Below are 17,225 nucleotides of genomic sequence, written 5' to 3'. Positions count from 1 at the left end.
TGCTAAACTTGTCTGGAAGGCATGGTATTCACTGCACTAGTTCCCTAGTTTCTAGCTCTGTGAACTTGAATTTTTGTTTCCTTTGTGAAACAAAAGGAAATGTGGTTGATGCCATCACTTTTTACAGTTTTATTGAGACTTGAAGGACAGGTGCCGATGTCCTTAGAACAGTTTGTCTTCTGTCTTCTGACAGACCCCTTCATAGTGCACAGCTGGACCTGTAAAGAGATTCCTGCTCATCTTTTCATAGGTGAACTGGTTTAAGAATAGAGATGAGATGCTGGTGGTGCTTCCCAAGCTGGACAGCAACTTAGACGAATACCTCAGCCTACAAGAGCAGCTCACAGGTGTGGAGAGACTGCAGGGCAAGCTGCTGGAAGAAATCGAGTTTCTTGAAGGAGCTGAAAGAGTGGATCATCCTTCTCATACTCTGCAACACAGGTTGAAAACAGTGCTGTACTAGTCTCTATTTTTTAAAAACTGTCTCTCTCTCATCTCTCTCTCGTCTCTCTCATCTCTCTTGTCTCTCTCATCTCTCTCTCACTCACTCTCTCTCACTCTCACATCAGTTTTTGGGCCACATCCATCGGCTCAGTGGTCACTCCTGGTTTCTGCACTCAGAAATCGCCCCTTTGGGGGACCATGTGGAATGCTGTGAATTGAATCACGTCACTCGCATGCAAGGCAAATGCCCTAATACTGTGCTCTCTCTCTGGTCCGATTCTCTCTAAATAGAGACATATGGGCGGTGTGGGCCTCTTTTTTTTAAATAAACATGTTGGAGAATTTTGTTTTGGGGATACACCTGGCAACACTTGGTTACCTCTGGCTCTGCTCCTAGGAATCACTCCTGGCAGTGCTCAGGGAACAATATGGGTTGTTGGAGATTGAACCTGGGTCTGCCATGTGCCAGGCAAATGTCCTACCTGCTGTGCTATCTATTCAGATCCAGTATGTAGGAGTATTTTTGTATTCATATAAATGTCAACTTAGAGCTATTGCAGACATTCACACAAATCGATGTTTTCTAAGACTGCGGCTGTAAATTATTAATTAAAAGAACTTGGCTGGGCATGTGACTCGGTGATAGAGCACTTGCCTTGCCTGTGTGAAGTTGTGAGTTCAGTTACCATCCACTCATGTTCCCCTAAGACTCAGTGGTGTGAGTCCTCCCTCCCCCACAAAACAAAAAACAAAAGGGAAAAAAAAAAAACCTCAAATTTTTTTCTTTAAGCAGAAAATCTGAAGGTAGATTTGTTCTTTACATGGGAGGGAGTGTTGTTTTATTTTAGCTTTGTTGTTTTGAAGTGCCACAAAAATAGAGGTTACTCCTAGCTCTGCACTTAGAAATTACTCCTGTTTTAGGGATCATATGAGCTATAGAAAATTGAACCCAGACCAGCCATGTACAAAACAAGTGCTCTCACTGCTATACTACATTCTGGCCCCAATCTCTACATTTTATATCTGAATAATTACTGGGGAAGTGACCTTTTGGGGATTGGGGGTGGGACACACCCAGTGGTACTTAGGGATTACACCTTGCTAAGTGCTCAGGATCACTCTTAGCAGTGTTTTGGAGACTATATGCTATGCTGTGATCTAACAGGGTGGCCACATGCAAGTTAAATGCCTTGTACTAACTAGCCTAGGCTCAATTAACAGTTGAATACATAAGTGCCAGATGCTGCTTGAGGTTCTGAGACTTAATGAAGACAATATAAGTACCAGCCTTTTATTTTCAAGTTATTTAAGATTTTGGCAGATAGGGTAGGGTTTTGTTTATATTATTGTGATTATAAAGGCTGGGCATGTTACTCAGTAGTAGAGCTCTTTATTTTTATGTGGGAGGCTATGTTTCTTCTCCTTTGCATCACAAAAAAATAAGTAAAAATTTTGAGGATAGCTAATAGTGCCCTCAAGATTGAAAAGGTGCTCAGCAGGCCATCACAAACATGAATAAAACATGAAGGCTCAGTGAGTCATTTTCCTCCTCTCTTCACAACCCCCACATAGGTATTCTGAGCATACTCAGCTCCAGACTCAGCAGAGGGCTGTCCAGGAAGCAATCCAGGTGAAGCTGAATGAGTTTGAACAGTGGATAACACATTATCAGGCTGCCTTCAACAATTTAGAAGCCACACAGCTTGCCAGTTTGCTTCAGGAGATCAGCACACAAATGGATCTGGGTATGTATGGGTTTATTTAACTTGAGTTGCGTGCATGTGTATGTGCGTACGTGTGGTGACTGAGTATTTATTTGTGTGGAATTCTAGTTTGGACTCCTCCTATGACTGCTACCTTATTGTCCTTCTTTATTTTTGAGGTCTTTATTTGTTTATTCATCAATAGGTCCTCCAAGCTATGTGCCAGCAACAGCATTTCTGCAAAATGCTGGCCAGGCTCATTTAATCAGCCAGTGTGAACAGCTTGAGGGTGAGGTGGGCAGTCTTCTGCAGCAGAGGCGCTCTGTGCTTCGTGGCTGTCTGGAACAGCTGCATCACTATGCAACCGTGGCCTTGCAGTACCCAAAGGCCATATTTCAGAAGCATCGGATTGAACAGTGGAAAGCCTGGATGGAAGAACTCATCTGTAACACCACTGTGGATCGTTGTCAAGAACTATACCGAAAGTGAGTTAATTATTGGGGCATAATTGCCTTTCTCTTGGGCTTGGAAGCAAAGTGGGCTTCACCTTTATAATAGTGATATAATAGTGCATATATATTATAGTGATATAATAGTGCCTAGTATGATTTTTATTTTGGTTTTTGGGTCACACTAATGGTGTTCAGTGCTCATTCTGGCTCTGCTCTCAGGGATTACTCCTAGTAGGTTAATTGAATTACCACATGGTGCCAGGGACTGGACCCAGGTCAGCTACATTTGAGGCAAGTACCCTGCCCATGGATCAGTCCTATCTCTGATCTCTAATGAATGTTTTGTTATCAGTAGAACAGGTTGATAGCTGGAATTTGAATAGAGATACTTTGTCTGAATTTATGAAGATTAGACCTCATGGTGTTCTTGTAAGTCAGTAGGTTGTAAGGCTGGGAAAATGGCAGGATGGAGCTAGAATACAGTGAGCAGAGCGTTTTGTTTGCATATGGCTGACCTGTGTTAGATCATTGGCACCATGTCTGGCCCACCCCATCCACTACTCCCATCCCTTCAGAAGTGATCTCTGAGTGCAGAAACCAAGAGAATTAATTCTTGATCACTACCCAAATAATCCTCAAAGGAGGGGCTGCTGGAATATATGCTTTGTGTGCGGCTTCAATCTTGGTACTTCTTGGTCCTCTGAGTGTAACTCTGGAAGCCACTCCTGAGTACCATGGAAGGGGTAGAGGACCCAACTCAGTCTCTCAAGAAAGTAACTGTTTTCCTAATTAAAACATCCAGTGTAAGAGTGAAAAGATCCAGGGGCCGGCGAGGTGGTGGCCTTGCAAGTGCTAGCCAAAGAAGGACCGCGGTTCCGTCCCCCGGCGTCCCATATGGTCCCCCCAAGCCAGGGGCAATTTCTGAGCGCTTAGCTAGGAGTAACCCCTGAGCATCAAATGGGTGTGGCCCAAAAAACAACAACAAAAAAAAGAGTGAAAGGATCCAAGCACAAATATTGATTCGGGGGGCCGGGCGGTGGCGCTAGAGGTAAGGTGCCTGCCTTGCCTGCGCTAGCCTAGGACGGACCGCGGTTCGATCCCCCGGCGTCCCATATGGTCCCCCAAGCCAGGAGCGACTTCTGAGCGCATAGCCAGGAGTAACCCCTGAGCGTCAAATGGGTGTGGCCCAAAAACCAAAAAAAAAAAATATTGATTCGGCAACTATAAGTTACTTAAGTTACTTGAACTCCACATCATCTTCTTGTAAAGTAATGATTCTTATTTCTCCAGATTTGGTGGAGACTGCTTGTTGTGAGCTGTGGATTTCACCCATAGCCAGGAAGGCCAGTGTCAAGTTGTACTCATCATCTATCTCCTCTGTTCCAGGTATGAGATGCAGTATGCACCTCAGCCCCCGCCAACAGTGTGCCAGTTCATCACAGCCACCGAGATGACCCTGCAGCGGTATGCAGCTGACATCAACAGCCGGCTAATCCGGCAGATGGAACGCTTGAAGCAGGAGGCTGTCACTGTGCCTGTTTGTGAGGAGCAGCTCAAAGAAATTGAACGGTGCATTAAAGTTTTCCTTCATGAAAATGGAGAAGAAGGGTCCTTGAGTCTTGCGAGTGTTATAATTTCTGCCCTCTGTACCCTCACAAGGTGAGCGAATTTCTCAAAATATTGAGACCATTTTATTTCTTTGAAAACGTTGATGTATTGCATGATTCCTTTTGTTTGCTTCCAAACTAAAGGTGTACTTCCCTTTCTTGGTTTAGACAAGTGTTAGTTATTCCATTACTGTTCCTTCTGAGGAAGGAGCTCTATTGAGCTCTTACTCTCTTTTGTATAAGAGTTGAGCTCAGTCAGTCCCATCGCTCAATTATCCATTACATTTAGACGGAACCTGATGATGGAGGGTGCAGCCTCTAGTGCTGGAGAACAGCTGGTGGACCTGACTTCCCGGGATGGAGCCTGGTTCCTGGAGGAGCTCTGCAGCATGAGTGGCAATGTCACCTGCCTGGTCCAGCTGCTGAAGCAGTGCCACCTGGTACCCCAGGACTTGGATATCCCCAACCCTGTGGAAGCGTCAGAGGCTGTCCACTTAGCAAATGGCGTCTATATATCACTTCAGGTGAGCACTGTCAAATCACCTTATGTTTTCTAAGGTTGCTAAAGTCATCGACAATGGATATCTCTCTCTCTCTCTCTCTCTCTCTCTCTCTCTCTCTCTCTCTCTCTCTCTCTCTCTCTCTCTCTCTCTCTCTCTCCTTCCCTCCCTCCCCCCTTCTCTCTCTCTCTCTCTCCCTCTCTCCCTCTCTCCCTCCTTCCCTCCCTTTCCCTCCCTACCTCCCCCTTTCCCTTTTCCTCTCCCCCCCTTCCCCTCTCCCTTTTTTTGTTTTTTTTTTGTGTCACACCGAGTGGCCCAAATGCTCAGGGGTTACTCCTGGCTTCTGAGACCATATGGGACACAGTGGGATTGAACCATGGTCTGTCCTAGATTAGTGCATGCAAGGCAGATGCCCTACCGCTTGCACCATCACTCTGGCCTATCCCCATCTCTTTAGTTCAGTAAAGCAATTCGACTTCTCTCCCTTTTAAATGCTGCTAAAGTCATGTGCAATTTAAACTCTAGAAACATTACAGTATTTTTCTCCTGCTTTACAGGAATTAAATTCAAATTTTCGGCAGATTATATTCCCAGAAGCTCTGCGGTGTTTGATGAAAGGCGAGTCCACATTGGAGAGCATGCTCCATGAGCTGGATGGGCTGATTGAGCAGACGGCTGATGGTGTCCCCCTGCAGACTCTGGTGGAGGCTCTACAAGCCTACCTAAGGAATGCTGCAATGGGGCTCGAGGAGGAAACACATGCACATTACATCGATGTCGCCAGGCATGTACATCTTTGCTGTGTTCTCTTTCCTTGTGAAAGAGGAAGCCAGATTGAAACATTTGTAGCTCTTGTCTTTACTACACTTTTCTTTTGGAGGGGAAGTATCGTGGAAATGAAATGGAGGGACTTGGAAGGAAACCTGTGCTCTCTCTACAAAAGAATGTCATGTTCAGCCTGTTTACTTTTAATTTTGCTCTGCTTTGATTTGGGGCCACACTCAGGGGTTACTCCTGTCTTTGCACTCAAGAATTACTCCTGGTGATACTCAGGGCACTCTATGGGATAGTACCATGGGTAGGCGTGTGCATTGTACTAGTTGAACTGGGTTTGGTTACCAGCAATCCATTGTTCCCTGAACCAGCCAGGAGTAATCCCTGAACTCGGAGCCTGGAGTAAGCTCCTGAGAACAACCAACAACCAGGTTTGGCCAAAACCTCTATCCTCCTTCCAAAAATTTTGTAATTTATAAATCAGTATTGCCACTTGGTTAATATTAGTCTATATTTTATATGCCTGGAATCATATGCAATTTTCTTAGGCTTTATAAAGGGTTGTAGGTATAAAAAAGGGGGGTGTGGAGAGATAGCATGGCGTTTCTGCCTTGCATGCAGAAGGATGGTGGTTCGAATCCCGGCATCCCATATAGTCCCTTGAGCCTGCCAGGAGCGATTTCTGAGCATAGAGCCAGGAGTATCCCCTGAGCGCTGCCAGGTGCGACCCAAAGGCCAAAAAAAAAAAGAGCCCTGAGTTAAAACAGTTTGAATTTATATATCTTTATCTATAGTTCAGCCTTTACTTCATCTTTAATCTAGTACAAGTTTCATTTACCCCAAAAAGAACATTGTTTGCTCATAATAATCTTTGGGTTTTTTGTTGTTTGGAATCATATCTGGCAGTGGTCAGGATATACTCCTGCCTCTGGTTCAGGTTTCACTCCTGGTTGTGCTAAATATGTTGAGGATTGATCCCCAGTCAGTCATCTTCATACTAGGCAAGAGCCTTACTCACTATCTTGCTTGCCCCTACCTCATAAAATGTTTGGGTAGAAAAGCTGTTTGGTTCTGTCACATTTTAATTGTACCTTTTTTGGGCAAATTATTATTATTGCTTTTTGTGTTGGGGCCATACCCAGTGGTGCTCAGGGTTACTCCTGTTGTAGTACTGAGGAATCAGTCCTGGTAGGCTGGGTGACCATATAGGATCCTGGGGATGGAACTGTGTCAGCCCCATATAAAGCAAGAAGAACCCTAACCACTGTGCTATTGCTCTGACTCACAAATTATTATTATTATTGGCCACACCCAGCAGCGCTCAGGGATCACTCTTGGCTCTGCGCTCAGAAATCATTCCTGGCAGACCCGAGGAACATAGGGGATGGGGATACCGGGGATTGAACCCAGGTCAGTTATATTCAAGGCATACATTCTACCTGCTGTGTTATTGCTACAGCCCCACCATTTTTTTTTTTTTAAATAAACTTTTCTTATCCATTGATTCACTGATTGATTGGTTTTTGGACCACACCCAGTGGCGCTCAGGGGCCATTCCTGGTTATGCACTGAGAAATTCCCCTTGGCTGGCTGGGAGACCATATGGGATGCCGGGAATCAAACTAGGGTTCGATTCACAGCACCCCATTTGATCCCCAAGCCTGCCAGGAGCAATTTCTGAGTGCTGAGCCAGGAGTAATCCCTGAGCATCACCACTGTGATGGGTATGACCTAAAAAAAAAGGGGGGGGGATTATGCAAGCATGCATAAATTCAGTAGTTGCTAAAACTTAATTCTAAACACTGATGTGTTGTCATGCTTAGTGTTATCTGCCATTTTCTTATAATCTTTTTTTTTTTTTTTTTTTTTGCTTTTTGGGCCACACCCATCACAGTGATGCTCAGGGGTTACTCCTGGCCATGTGCTTGGAAATCACTCCTGACTGTGTTCTGTCCTAGGTTAGTCCTAGGTTAGCATGTGCAAGGCAAACGCCCTACTGCTTGTACCACTGCTCTGGCCCCTTCTTATATCTTTAATATAAAAAGACAATGTAGAGTTAGCTGTAATGTGAGATTTGGTATTTTTCATATCCTCCCATTTTTTCAATCTTCTGGAAAAAATTTTAACACTCCTTTTTTTCCTCTAGAGTTCTTCATGCTCAGTATGGTGAATTAATTCAGCCCAGGAATGGCTCAGTTGATGAAACACCAAAAATGTCAGCTGGCCAGATGCTTTTGGTAGCATTTGATGGCATGTTTGCACAGGTTGAAACTGCTTTTGGCTTACTAGTTGAAAAGGTAAATATTGACTTGTATGATGGATATTGAAGTTTTGCAGCACAGTCGTTCTGTTTGCAGATTTGAGAGTTGGACTTTATTTTTGTTGTTGTTGTTGTTTATTCAGTTAAACAAGATGGAAATTCCTATAGCATGGCGCAAGATTGACATTATAAGGGAGGCCAGGAGTACCCAAGTCAATTTTTTTGATGATGATAATCACCGGCAGGTGCTAGAGGAGATTTTCTTCCTAAAAAGACTCCAGACGATTAAAGAATTCTTCAGGCTCTGTGGGACCTTTTCTAAAACATTGTCAGGTAATATTCCATATTAAAACATTATAGGTTCAATTGTGCCATATTCTGGAAAAGGGGTCAGATTGGAGTGCATTTAATCTTTATGTTTCTAAGAACACAAATATTCTTATGAGCAGATTCACTACCTTTTTTTTTTTTTTTTTTTTTTTTTGATTTGCATGAAATGTTTTAAGGAAACTTTATTCTTTTAGGATCAAGCTCACTTGAAGATCAGAATACTGTGAATGGACCTGTACAGATTGTCAATGTGAAAACCCTTTTTAGAAACTCTTGCTTCAGTGAAGACCAAATGGCCAAGCCCATAAAGGCCTTCACAGCTGACTTTGTGAGGCAGCTTTTGATTGGACTGCCAAACCAGGCTCTGGGACTCACGCTCTGCAGTTTCATCAGTGCTCTGGGTGTAGACATCATTGCTCAGGTAGAGGCAAAGGATTTTGGTGCTGAGAGCAAAGTTGCTGTTGATGATCTATGCAAGAAAGCTGTAGAGCACAACATTCAGATTGGGAAGTTTTCTCAGTTGGTCATGAACAGGGCAACTGTGTTAGCGAGTTCCTATGACACTGCCTGGAAGAAGCATGACTTGGTGCGCCGACTGGAAACCAGTATCTCCTCATGTAAGACAAGCCTGCAACGTGTTCAACTGCATATTGCCATGTTTCAGGTAAGTATGAGTGCTGGTGGCTTTATTGCTCAAAATCAAACCCAGGACCTCCCATGTGGAATGTGTACTCTATAGCTGAGCTGCATCCTTGGCTCCCACACTGCTCATGACATTTGTTTTCCCTCAGTGTAAGGATTTGGAAAAATGGGCGAGAAAGATAGCACAGTGGTAGGGCCTTTGCCCTGCATGCAGCTGATCCAGGACAGATAGTGGTTTGAATCCCAGCATTCCATATGGTCCCCCTTGCCTGCCAAGAGTGACTTCTGAGCACAGAACCAGCAAAAACCCCTGAGCATCTCCAGGTGTGACTCAGAAAAAAAAAAGGGGGGGGGTAGGGGAGAATGGAGGGAATTAGTATGATGTATACTATAAAGAAAAGAGAAATGCCTACTTCCTGAATAGCCACCCAGGCAAATTCACCCTTAACATCATGATACTTCTTTTTATGTGTTGGAGATCAGTTGCTTTTTATACTTGGTGTTTTGGATTTTTTTTAAATATAAAATCTTTAAGTACCATGATTACAAGCATGATTGTAGTTGGGTTGAGTTTCAATCATTAACAGAACAACCCCCTTCACCAGTGCAACATTCCCACTGCTAATGCCCCCCTCCCACCTTCCCAATCGTTGCCTTTATTTGAGACAGGCATTTTAGTTTTCTCAGTAAGATTGTCATGATAGTTGGTAGTGTTGTTATTTCCCTAACTGCACCACTGTTTGTGGTGAATTTTATATTGTGAGCCAGTCCTTCTGGCCCTCATCTCTATTGTCTTTGGTGATTATTACAATAATGTCCTTAATTTTTTTTAAACCCATAGATGAGACTATTCTGTGTCTATCTCTCTCCCTCTGACTTATTTCACTCAGCCTAATAGATTCCATGTACGTATAGGAAAGTTTCATGACATCATCTCTCCTGATGGCTGCATAATATTCATTGTGTATATGTACCACAGTTTCTTTAGTCATTCATCTGTTGAAGGACATCTTGGTCGTTTCCATGGTCTGGCTATTGTAAATAGTGCTGCAATGAATATATGTGCCAGGAAGGGATCTTGCATTTTGTTATTTGTATTTTAAACAATTTCATTATCATTTCTTTTTTGTTTGTTTTTGGTTTTTGGTTCACATCTGGCAGCGCTCAGAGGTTACTCCTTGTTCTATGCTCAGGGACCAGGGACCGTTTAGGATGCCGGGGTTCAAACCACTGTTCTTCTGCATGCAAAGCAAACGCCTTACCTCAATGCTATCTCTCTGGCCCCTCAAGTATCATTTCCAATGGTTGACTTTTTTTTCAGTATATGAGTATACTTTCTATATTTAGATTATTTCTGAAACTTTTTTTGATGTTTTAATAATGTGAGGGAGTTTATATTTTAGGATTTCATAGCAGTGAGACATTTGACTTTCTGGATTTGAATTCAAATGAAATTTTAAACTGCCCTAAGGTATATGCTCCTTATCTGTAGAACGGTACAGTATCTATGCAGCTTTAAGTGACAGTGCACTACATGATAGCTTTTTTGGTTTTTTGTTTTTTGAGGGGGGGGTATTTGGGCCACATCCAGCAGTGCTCAGGGATTACTCCTGGTTCTGTGCTCAGATATCACTCCTTGCAGGCTTAGGGGACCATAGAGCATGCTGGAATCGCCAGGGATAGAACCCCTGGCCAGCACATACAAGGCAAACACTATATCCACTGTGCTATCACTCTGGCCCCATGATACATTTAGTATATTTTGTTTTTAGATAATTATTTCAGTATCTTCAGCTAACTTGTAAACATTATGTTAAGACTGAATTTTCTTGGGGCCTGTGCTGGCATTACTTTAGTATTAATATTGAAGCTACTTTATAACAGTGGAATTAGAATCTTTTTTTTTTTTGTTTGTTTGCTTGTTTGTTTTTGGTTTTTGGGTCACACCTGGCATCACTCAGGGATTACTCCTGGCTCTATGCTCAGAAATCACCCCTGGCAGGCACAGGGGACCATATGGGATGCCAGGATTCGAATCACCGTCCTTCTGCATGAAAGGCAAATAAATGCCTTACCTCCATGCTATCTCTCCAGCCCCGGAATTAGAATCTTGAGCTCGCTGTATAGAAAACCCCGTTTTCTTCTCTTTGCAGTCTGACCCTTTTAGCTCTTCATTTTTATTTTTCTATTTTCCTGGCCCCATTTTCAATTCTGAAATTGTTTCTAAGTTAATAGTTCTATTTCTAACACTTTAGATTTTTAGAAATGTTTTCTTCTGGGCGCTGGAGAAGTAGCACAGCAGTAAGGCATTTGCCTTGCATGCAGCTGACCTGGGATAGACCCGTTTCGATTCCCGGCATCCCATATGATTCCCTGAGCTTGCCAGGAGTGATTTCTGAGCACAGAACCTGGAGTAACCCCTGAGCATCACCATTCGGCTTGGAGCCTCTTAGACCGTCATGCTGGCCAAAGCCTCCGCTTCCCAGAACAACAACAAAAAGTCTGTGTTGAGCTGGGAGCCGGAAGTTTGCTAGCTCCTTCCTCAAGCCTGCCTCTCCTGTGCTGGTTGGGGAAGGCCTAAGGTCCTCTTTAAAGACTTCCCCAGCAGGGGCCCATGGCTAACCCTGGAATCTGGGGTGGAGAAAGACAGGCCTCTGATGGGGTAGCAGAGGCTCCCTTGGCCCATTTAAACTTGGTAGGAGGCATTTGGTTTGGAGCCTCTCATGCCAGCTAAAGCCCCTGGCTTTCCAGAACCGGTAATGTTCTTTTCTGTTCTCCACTGCTGACCCCTTTTACTGTTACCTTTGTTTTTCTTCGACTCCACTCCTGGATCACACCTCTACATACCTTTATCTAAAGGTGTCAATTCTGATGATTCATGTACCTCTCTGCCTTCGAACAGTGGCAGCATGAAGATCTGCTCATCAATAGACCACAAGCCATGTCTGTCACACCTCCTCCTCGGTCTGCCATCCTGACCAGCATGAAAAAAAAGCTACACACTTTGAGCCAGATTGAGACTTCCATCGGCACAGTCCAGGTGTGTGTCTGTTTGTAGGCCTGGGTGAGGAGGAGCCTTTCCATGGCTGGATGGCTCTTTGCTTAGGCACTACTTGCCTGTTTTTGGCTGCTAAGTCACAGGAGCAGTCCTGCCCTCTCCAGTTAAAATTTCAATTCAGACTTTTATTATCCCTCCATTCTGCTTCCCTTTCTGGGAGTGATATGGGGCCTTAGACTTGATTAGCTGGATGGTGTGCCCACACTTACAGCTGTGGTTCTTCTGAGGTTTGCTCTCCTTTGTTTTGGTGCTTGCATGTATTTGCAGAGGCTTGACTCAGTGGAGAGTTTTCTTAATGTTAAGAGCAGTGCAATAGTTCTCTGTTCTAAAGAACAGTTTTGGAAGGATGGGGAGTAGAAGGGAGACAGTGAAGTGAAAAGTTCCTTCAGCGAATTTGAAGCCAAACCATTCTTCCCCAAGGTCAAAACAAAGTCCAGATTGATCTCCAGGGTGGTGTTAGTGGTGACTATCCTGCTTGCCTTTATCCACTGTCTTGTATCCTATAAAATGCTGAACTGACAGGAAATCTGCCCATATTCTCTGAAATTCTCATTTCCTAGGAGAAACTAGCAGCTCTTGAAGCAAGTATTGAACAGCGACTTAAGTGGGCAGGTGGTGCCAACCCTGCGTTGGCACCTGTATTACAAGATTTCGAAGCAACAATAGCTGAAAGAAGAAATCTGGTCCTTAAAGAGAGCCAAAGAGCCAGTCAGGTAAGGTGCTCTTCCTGTGCCCTCCTTGGCTGTTTTTGGGCATGGGTTAGAATGATATCCCTATTCCTTATTGTCACCAAAATTTTCAATTATTAAACTATATTGTTTTATTTATCTATATTGCATCATATACTTTTATTTGTAAATATTTCAATATTTACAAATAAAAATAAGCACAAGCATAAGTACATATATTCTTAATATTTTCAATTACCTAGTTGTGTTTTGTGATTGTGAGGAGGCATACCATATAGTGTGCTCAGGGGCTATTTTTGGCATTGCATTCCTGGGTGACTCCTGCTTAGGGGATCATATGTGGTGCCAGGGATTGAATTGGGGTTGGGCATGTGCAAGGCATGCTCCTTCACCCCTGCATTATCTCTCTGGGCCTGTACTGTGATCTTTATATTTAAAGTAGGAACAAAAAGAGACTATTCAACAACAGTTCAAATAATAAAATTTGGGCCTGGCATAAATTGTAGCAGAATGTGATCATTTTATTATGAAGTGAATTTTGTATACAACAGTCATGTGGTATATAAATTTTCCATTATGTTTCGGTTGTTTATGGCTCTTGGATGACCATCATCAACAAAGTGGAATTATTTGCTTTGAAAGTGCTTGATTTATTTCCAAAACACACCCTCATGTCTTCAGGATCAGTGTTGAAAATAAATGGCTAGATTTATTTCATGTTATTAATTGCAGTATTTTTCTTCATTGTCACCATTTTATTTTTCTTTTGCATCTTTATAGGTCACTTTCTTGTGCAGCAATATCATTCATTTTGAAAGTTTACGAACCAGAACTGCAGAAGCCTTAAACCTGGATGCTGCATTATTTGAACTAATCAAACGGTGTCAGCAAATGTGTTCATTTGCATCACAGTTTAACAGTTCTGTCTCTGAATTAGAGCTTCGATTGTTACAAAGAGTGGTGAGTCATACATACATTGTCATGCAACTAGATACCTGATGCTAAGACAATAAGGGGATAGTGGTATTCCCAAATCAGTATAATATAATCATGTACCTTGGATTTATTGAGCTTGCTTTAGATACACAAAAGTTGCTAGACTGGATAACAACTGTTTGCAACTTGCTCTCAGTCCAAAAGGACCTATTATTTACACAAATAATACAATGATTGAAAAAGTCAAGGATTCTCAAAATCACCACTCAAAAGTTTTGATTTGGAAGGTAGGAGAAAGACAGAGTAAAATAGAGTAGAAACAAGGACTGGTGGAGATGGAATACTAGACCGGTGAGTAAAGTCCTGAGAATAGCAGCTTGGTAAATTTGGCCTTCAGATTTCATGAGTAGGGGTTAGGCTGTGTACTAGGAAGTTTAGGTTTATACATATATTTGGTTTTTGGGTCACACCCGGCAATATTCAGGGGTTACTCCTGGCTCTACGCTTAGAAATCGCTCTTGGCAGGCTCGGGGACCATATGGGATGCTGGGATTCAAATCACCGTCCTGTGTGCGGGGCAAATGCCCTATCTCCATGCTATCTCTTTGGCCCTGTTTAGATTAATATTTGATTAGGGTGTGTGTGTGTGTGTGTACACGTTTTTGTTTAGTGTTTTGTTTTTGGGCTGCACCTGGCTCAAAAGGTTACACACCGCTCAGAGGTTGCTCCTGGCTCTGTGCTCAGAAACTGCCCCTAGCAGAATAGGGGGACCATTATGGAATGCCAGGAATTGAACCCAGGTCTGTCCTGGGTCAGCCATGTGCAAGACAAATGCCCTACCGCTGTGCTATCACTCTGGCCCCTTGATTAGTATTTCTGTGGGTGCTGGGGCAAATAGGACTGTACCTGGTATGGTTTGGGTCAGATCTTAGCCCTGCAGATGTCACTTCAACCTTTTGATTTACCTTAGAGCTTTGTTATTTTAATTAATTATGATTTTGGGGCCATTTTCAGCAATGTTCAATACCTACCTAACTCTAGTTTTGTGCTCAGATTACTCCTGTTGGAGCACAGGGGACCTTGTGGGATGCTGGGGATTAAACACAGGTTTGCTGCATGCAAGGTAATTCTCCTACCCACTCTGCTATCAGTCTGGCTCCTCTGGTTTTATTTTAATGTAAGTGGAGGAGAAAGACATTATGTGAGATAATGGGGAACAGAGATCAAGGAAAGTCAGGTATATTGGTGGCGTTTAGGAAGGGCGGAGCTAAATATCCAAACCAGGGAGTTAACAATGAAATCATGTGACTCAAACTTGCATAACCAAATTGAAAAAGTTACTTATTAAGATACCATTTGGAGACAGGGAGGTATGGGATGGACTCTGGGAACATTGGTGGAAGGAGGTTGACACTGGTGGTATGATTGGTGCTAAAATATTTTATGTCTGGGGCCGGGAAGGTGGCGCTAGAGGTAAGGTGTTCGCCTTGCAAGCGCTAGCGTAGGATGGACCGCTGTTCGATCCCCCAGCGTCCCATATGGTCCCCCCAAGCCAGGAGCGATTTCTGAGCGCATAGCCAGGAGTTAACCCCTGAGCGTCAAATGGGTGTGGCCCAAAACCCCCCCAAAAAAAATATATATATATATATATATTATATGTCTAAAATTTTTAACTATGAAGAACTTTGTAAGTTACAGTGCTTTAAATAAAAAATATTTAATAAAAAATCATAGCAACAACAGTATGGCTAGGGGATGTAGCTCAGTGAAAAAGCACTTGCCTTGTGTGCATAAGCTTTGAGTTGATCCCTAGTACCACGGGGAAAAATAAAAAAGTGGGTGGAGAATTCTGTATATGAACAATGTTATTTCCATTTTATTGCTCATGTCTTAAATATTCAATTACCCATTCTTTGTATGATTTTTCAAAAGAGTGGGCCGGAGCAATAGTGAAGTGGGTAGGGTTCTTGCGTTGCACACGACCAACCTAGGTTCTATCTGGGTGGGTTTATTTGTTTGTTTGTTTGTGTCACACACAGCCGAGCTCAGGGGTTGTTACTACTGGCTCTGCTCAGAAATCGCTCCTGTCTCAGGGAACCATATGGGAAGCCAGGGATCAAGCCGCATTCAAGGCAAACCCTACCATTGTGCTACCACTTGGCCCCTGTCCTAGGTTCTATCACCAGCATCAACCTTATGGTCCTGATACCCTGCCAGGAGTAAGTCATGAGCACTGCTGAATGTGGTCCAAAACAAACAACAATAACAACAATAAAAACAAAAAAACATCATTCAAAAGATAGTGCAGGGAAAAAAAAGCCTGGATGCTGAAGCCTGTTCTTTGCACATAGGAACTCTGGGTTTAGTCCCTGGCACTAGCATAATCACTTGAATATCAAGCTAGGAGTAGATCCCAAGTACCCCAGGTGTGGTCCTATAAACCAATGCCAAAGTCTTAGTTTGTATTTTATAGATTAAATTGTTGGCAAGTAAATTTTATAGGTAATCAGTTCAGGCCCCATCAACTAAATTTTGCTTTGCCATAGTTATTTAAGACCATTTGAGGATGATGTTGAAAATAATCTTTAAATGTTTGTTGTATTTAGGACACCAGCCTTGAACATCCCATTGGCAGCTCAGAATGGCTTTTGTCAGCACATAAACAGTTGACCCAGGATATGTCTACTCAGAGGACCATACAGACTGAGAAAGAACAGCAGATAGAAACAGTCTGTGAAACAATCCAGAATCTGGTGGATAGTATAAAGACTGTGCTCACAGGTCATAACCGGCAGCTTGGGGACGTCAAACATCTCCTCAAAGCTATGGCGAAGGTAAGGCCAGTACTAGGACCCAACATTTCTTTACATACTTTTATAAAACTACAAATAGCTTTGTTTTTTATGTTAAACTAAAGTTTTATAATTTCAGGTGACACCTTTCAGTGTGTTCGTAGCTGGTTTATGCTTCATTAGCTCTGGGTCCTAGTAGTATTTGGTACACTGAAAAATGGAAACTTAAAGAATGTTTTTCTTTTCTTTTTTTATAAATTATCTTTATTTAAACACCGTGATTACAAATATAATTGTAGTTGTATGATTACAGTCATGTAAAGAACACCCCACTTCACCAGTACAGGATTCCCACCACCAATTTCCCAGATCTACCTACTCCCCACCCCACCCACACCTGTACTCGAGACAGGCTTTCTTTTTCTCTCATTCATTCACATTGTTATGATAGTTTTCAGTGTAGTTATTTCTCTAACTGCACTTATCACTCTATGTGGTGAGCTTCATGTCATGAGCTGAACCTACATGGGAAGATGGGGGAAATAAGGGTTGGGACTGAGGCAGTAAAATATTAGAAATGAGATTTGTAGGGCGGTAGCTAGGTCACAATACAAGATGGATGTTAAGGATATATAAAATATATGCACACAATACGATCAATAGGAAAACAAGGAGAAAAAAATTCCAGTGACTGTCCCAACATAAACCACTACTAAAATGGCCCACCCTCCTCCCAAAGCGCATTTCCATTAGTGTAGGGAGAGGTAGGGGGGAAGCCTGAGGACCACGAAGAGTCCACCTGAACCCACTTCTGGCCATCTGAGCTGGCACCCAGGGAAGGCCTGGAGCCAGGGGAAAAAGACAAGGACGGCTGGGGGCCTGCCAAGCCTCCTAGCACTCCTCAGGCCAGGGAGAAGGGCTCCGGTATGGGGCCTCCTAAAGAATGTTTTTCACCCAGAGTTGCCTAACTTGAACTTAGTCTCAGTTTTTAAACCTTCAGCCCTCTCTTCTTTTCTACTTTTATCTACCCTTCCTTAC

The 17,225-nt window shown here is 43.0% G+C and overlaps 1 protein-coding gene across 1 annotated transcript in view; it reads left to right on the top strand.

Annotated features, from left to right (window-relative positions):
* SMG1 (SMG1 nonsense mediated mRNA decay associated PI3K related kinase) overlaps positions 1-17,225 on the top strand; it is a 120,940-nt gene that overhangs the window by 99,121 nt on the left and 4,594 nt on the right. Inside the window, exons 46-58 of the mRNA XM_049789256.1 lie at positions 251-441; positions 2,017-2,189; positions 2,353-2,632; positions 3,986-4,258; positions 4,496-4,730; positions 5,264-5,490; positions 7,627-7,777; positions 7,884-8,073; positions 8,265-8,734; positions 11,615-11,752; positions 12,331-12,483; positions 13,240-13,419; positions 16,002-16,229. Coding sequence (XP_049645213.1) covers positions 251-441; positions 2,017-2,189; positions 2,353-2,632; positions 3,986-4,258; positions 4,496-4,730; positions 5,264-5,490; positions 7,627-7,777; positions 7,884-8,073; positions 8,265-8,734; positions 11,615-11,752; positions 12,331-12,483; positions 13,240-13,419; positions 16,002-16,229 — 2,889 coding nt within the window. The remainder of the gene's footprint in view (positions 1-250; positions 442-2,016; positions 2,190-2,352; positions 2,633-3,985; positions 4,259-4,495; positions 4,731-5,263; positions 5,491-7,626; positions 7,778-7,883; positions 8,074-8,264; positions 8,735-11,614; positions 11,753-12,330; positions 12,484-13,239; positions 13,420-16,001; positions 16,230-17,225) is intronic.

Source organism: Suncus etruscus, chromosome 15 (genome assembly GCF_024139225.1).
Source record: "Suncus etruscus isolate mSunEtr1 chromosome 15, mSunEtr1.pri.cur, whole genome shotgun sequence".
Lineage (NCBI taxonomy): Eukaryota > Metazoa > Chordata > Mammalia > Eulipotyphla > Soricidae > Suncus > Suncus etruscus.
Note: the sequence above shows the minus strand (reverse complement) of the source record. Positions and strands in the feature narration are given on the sequence as shown.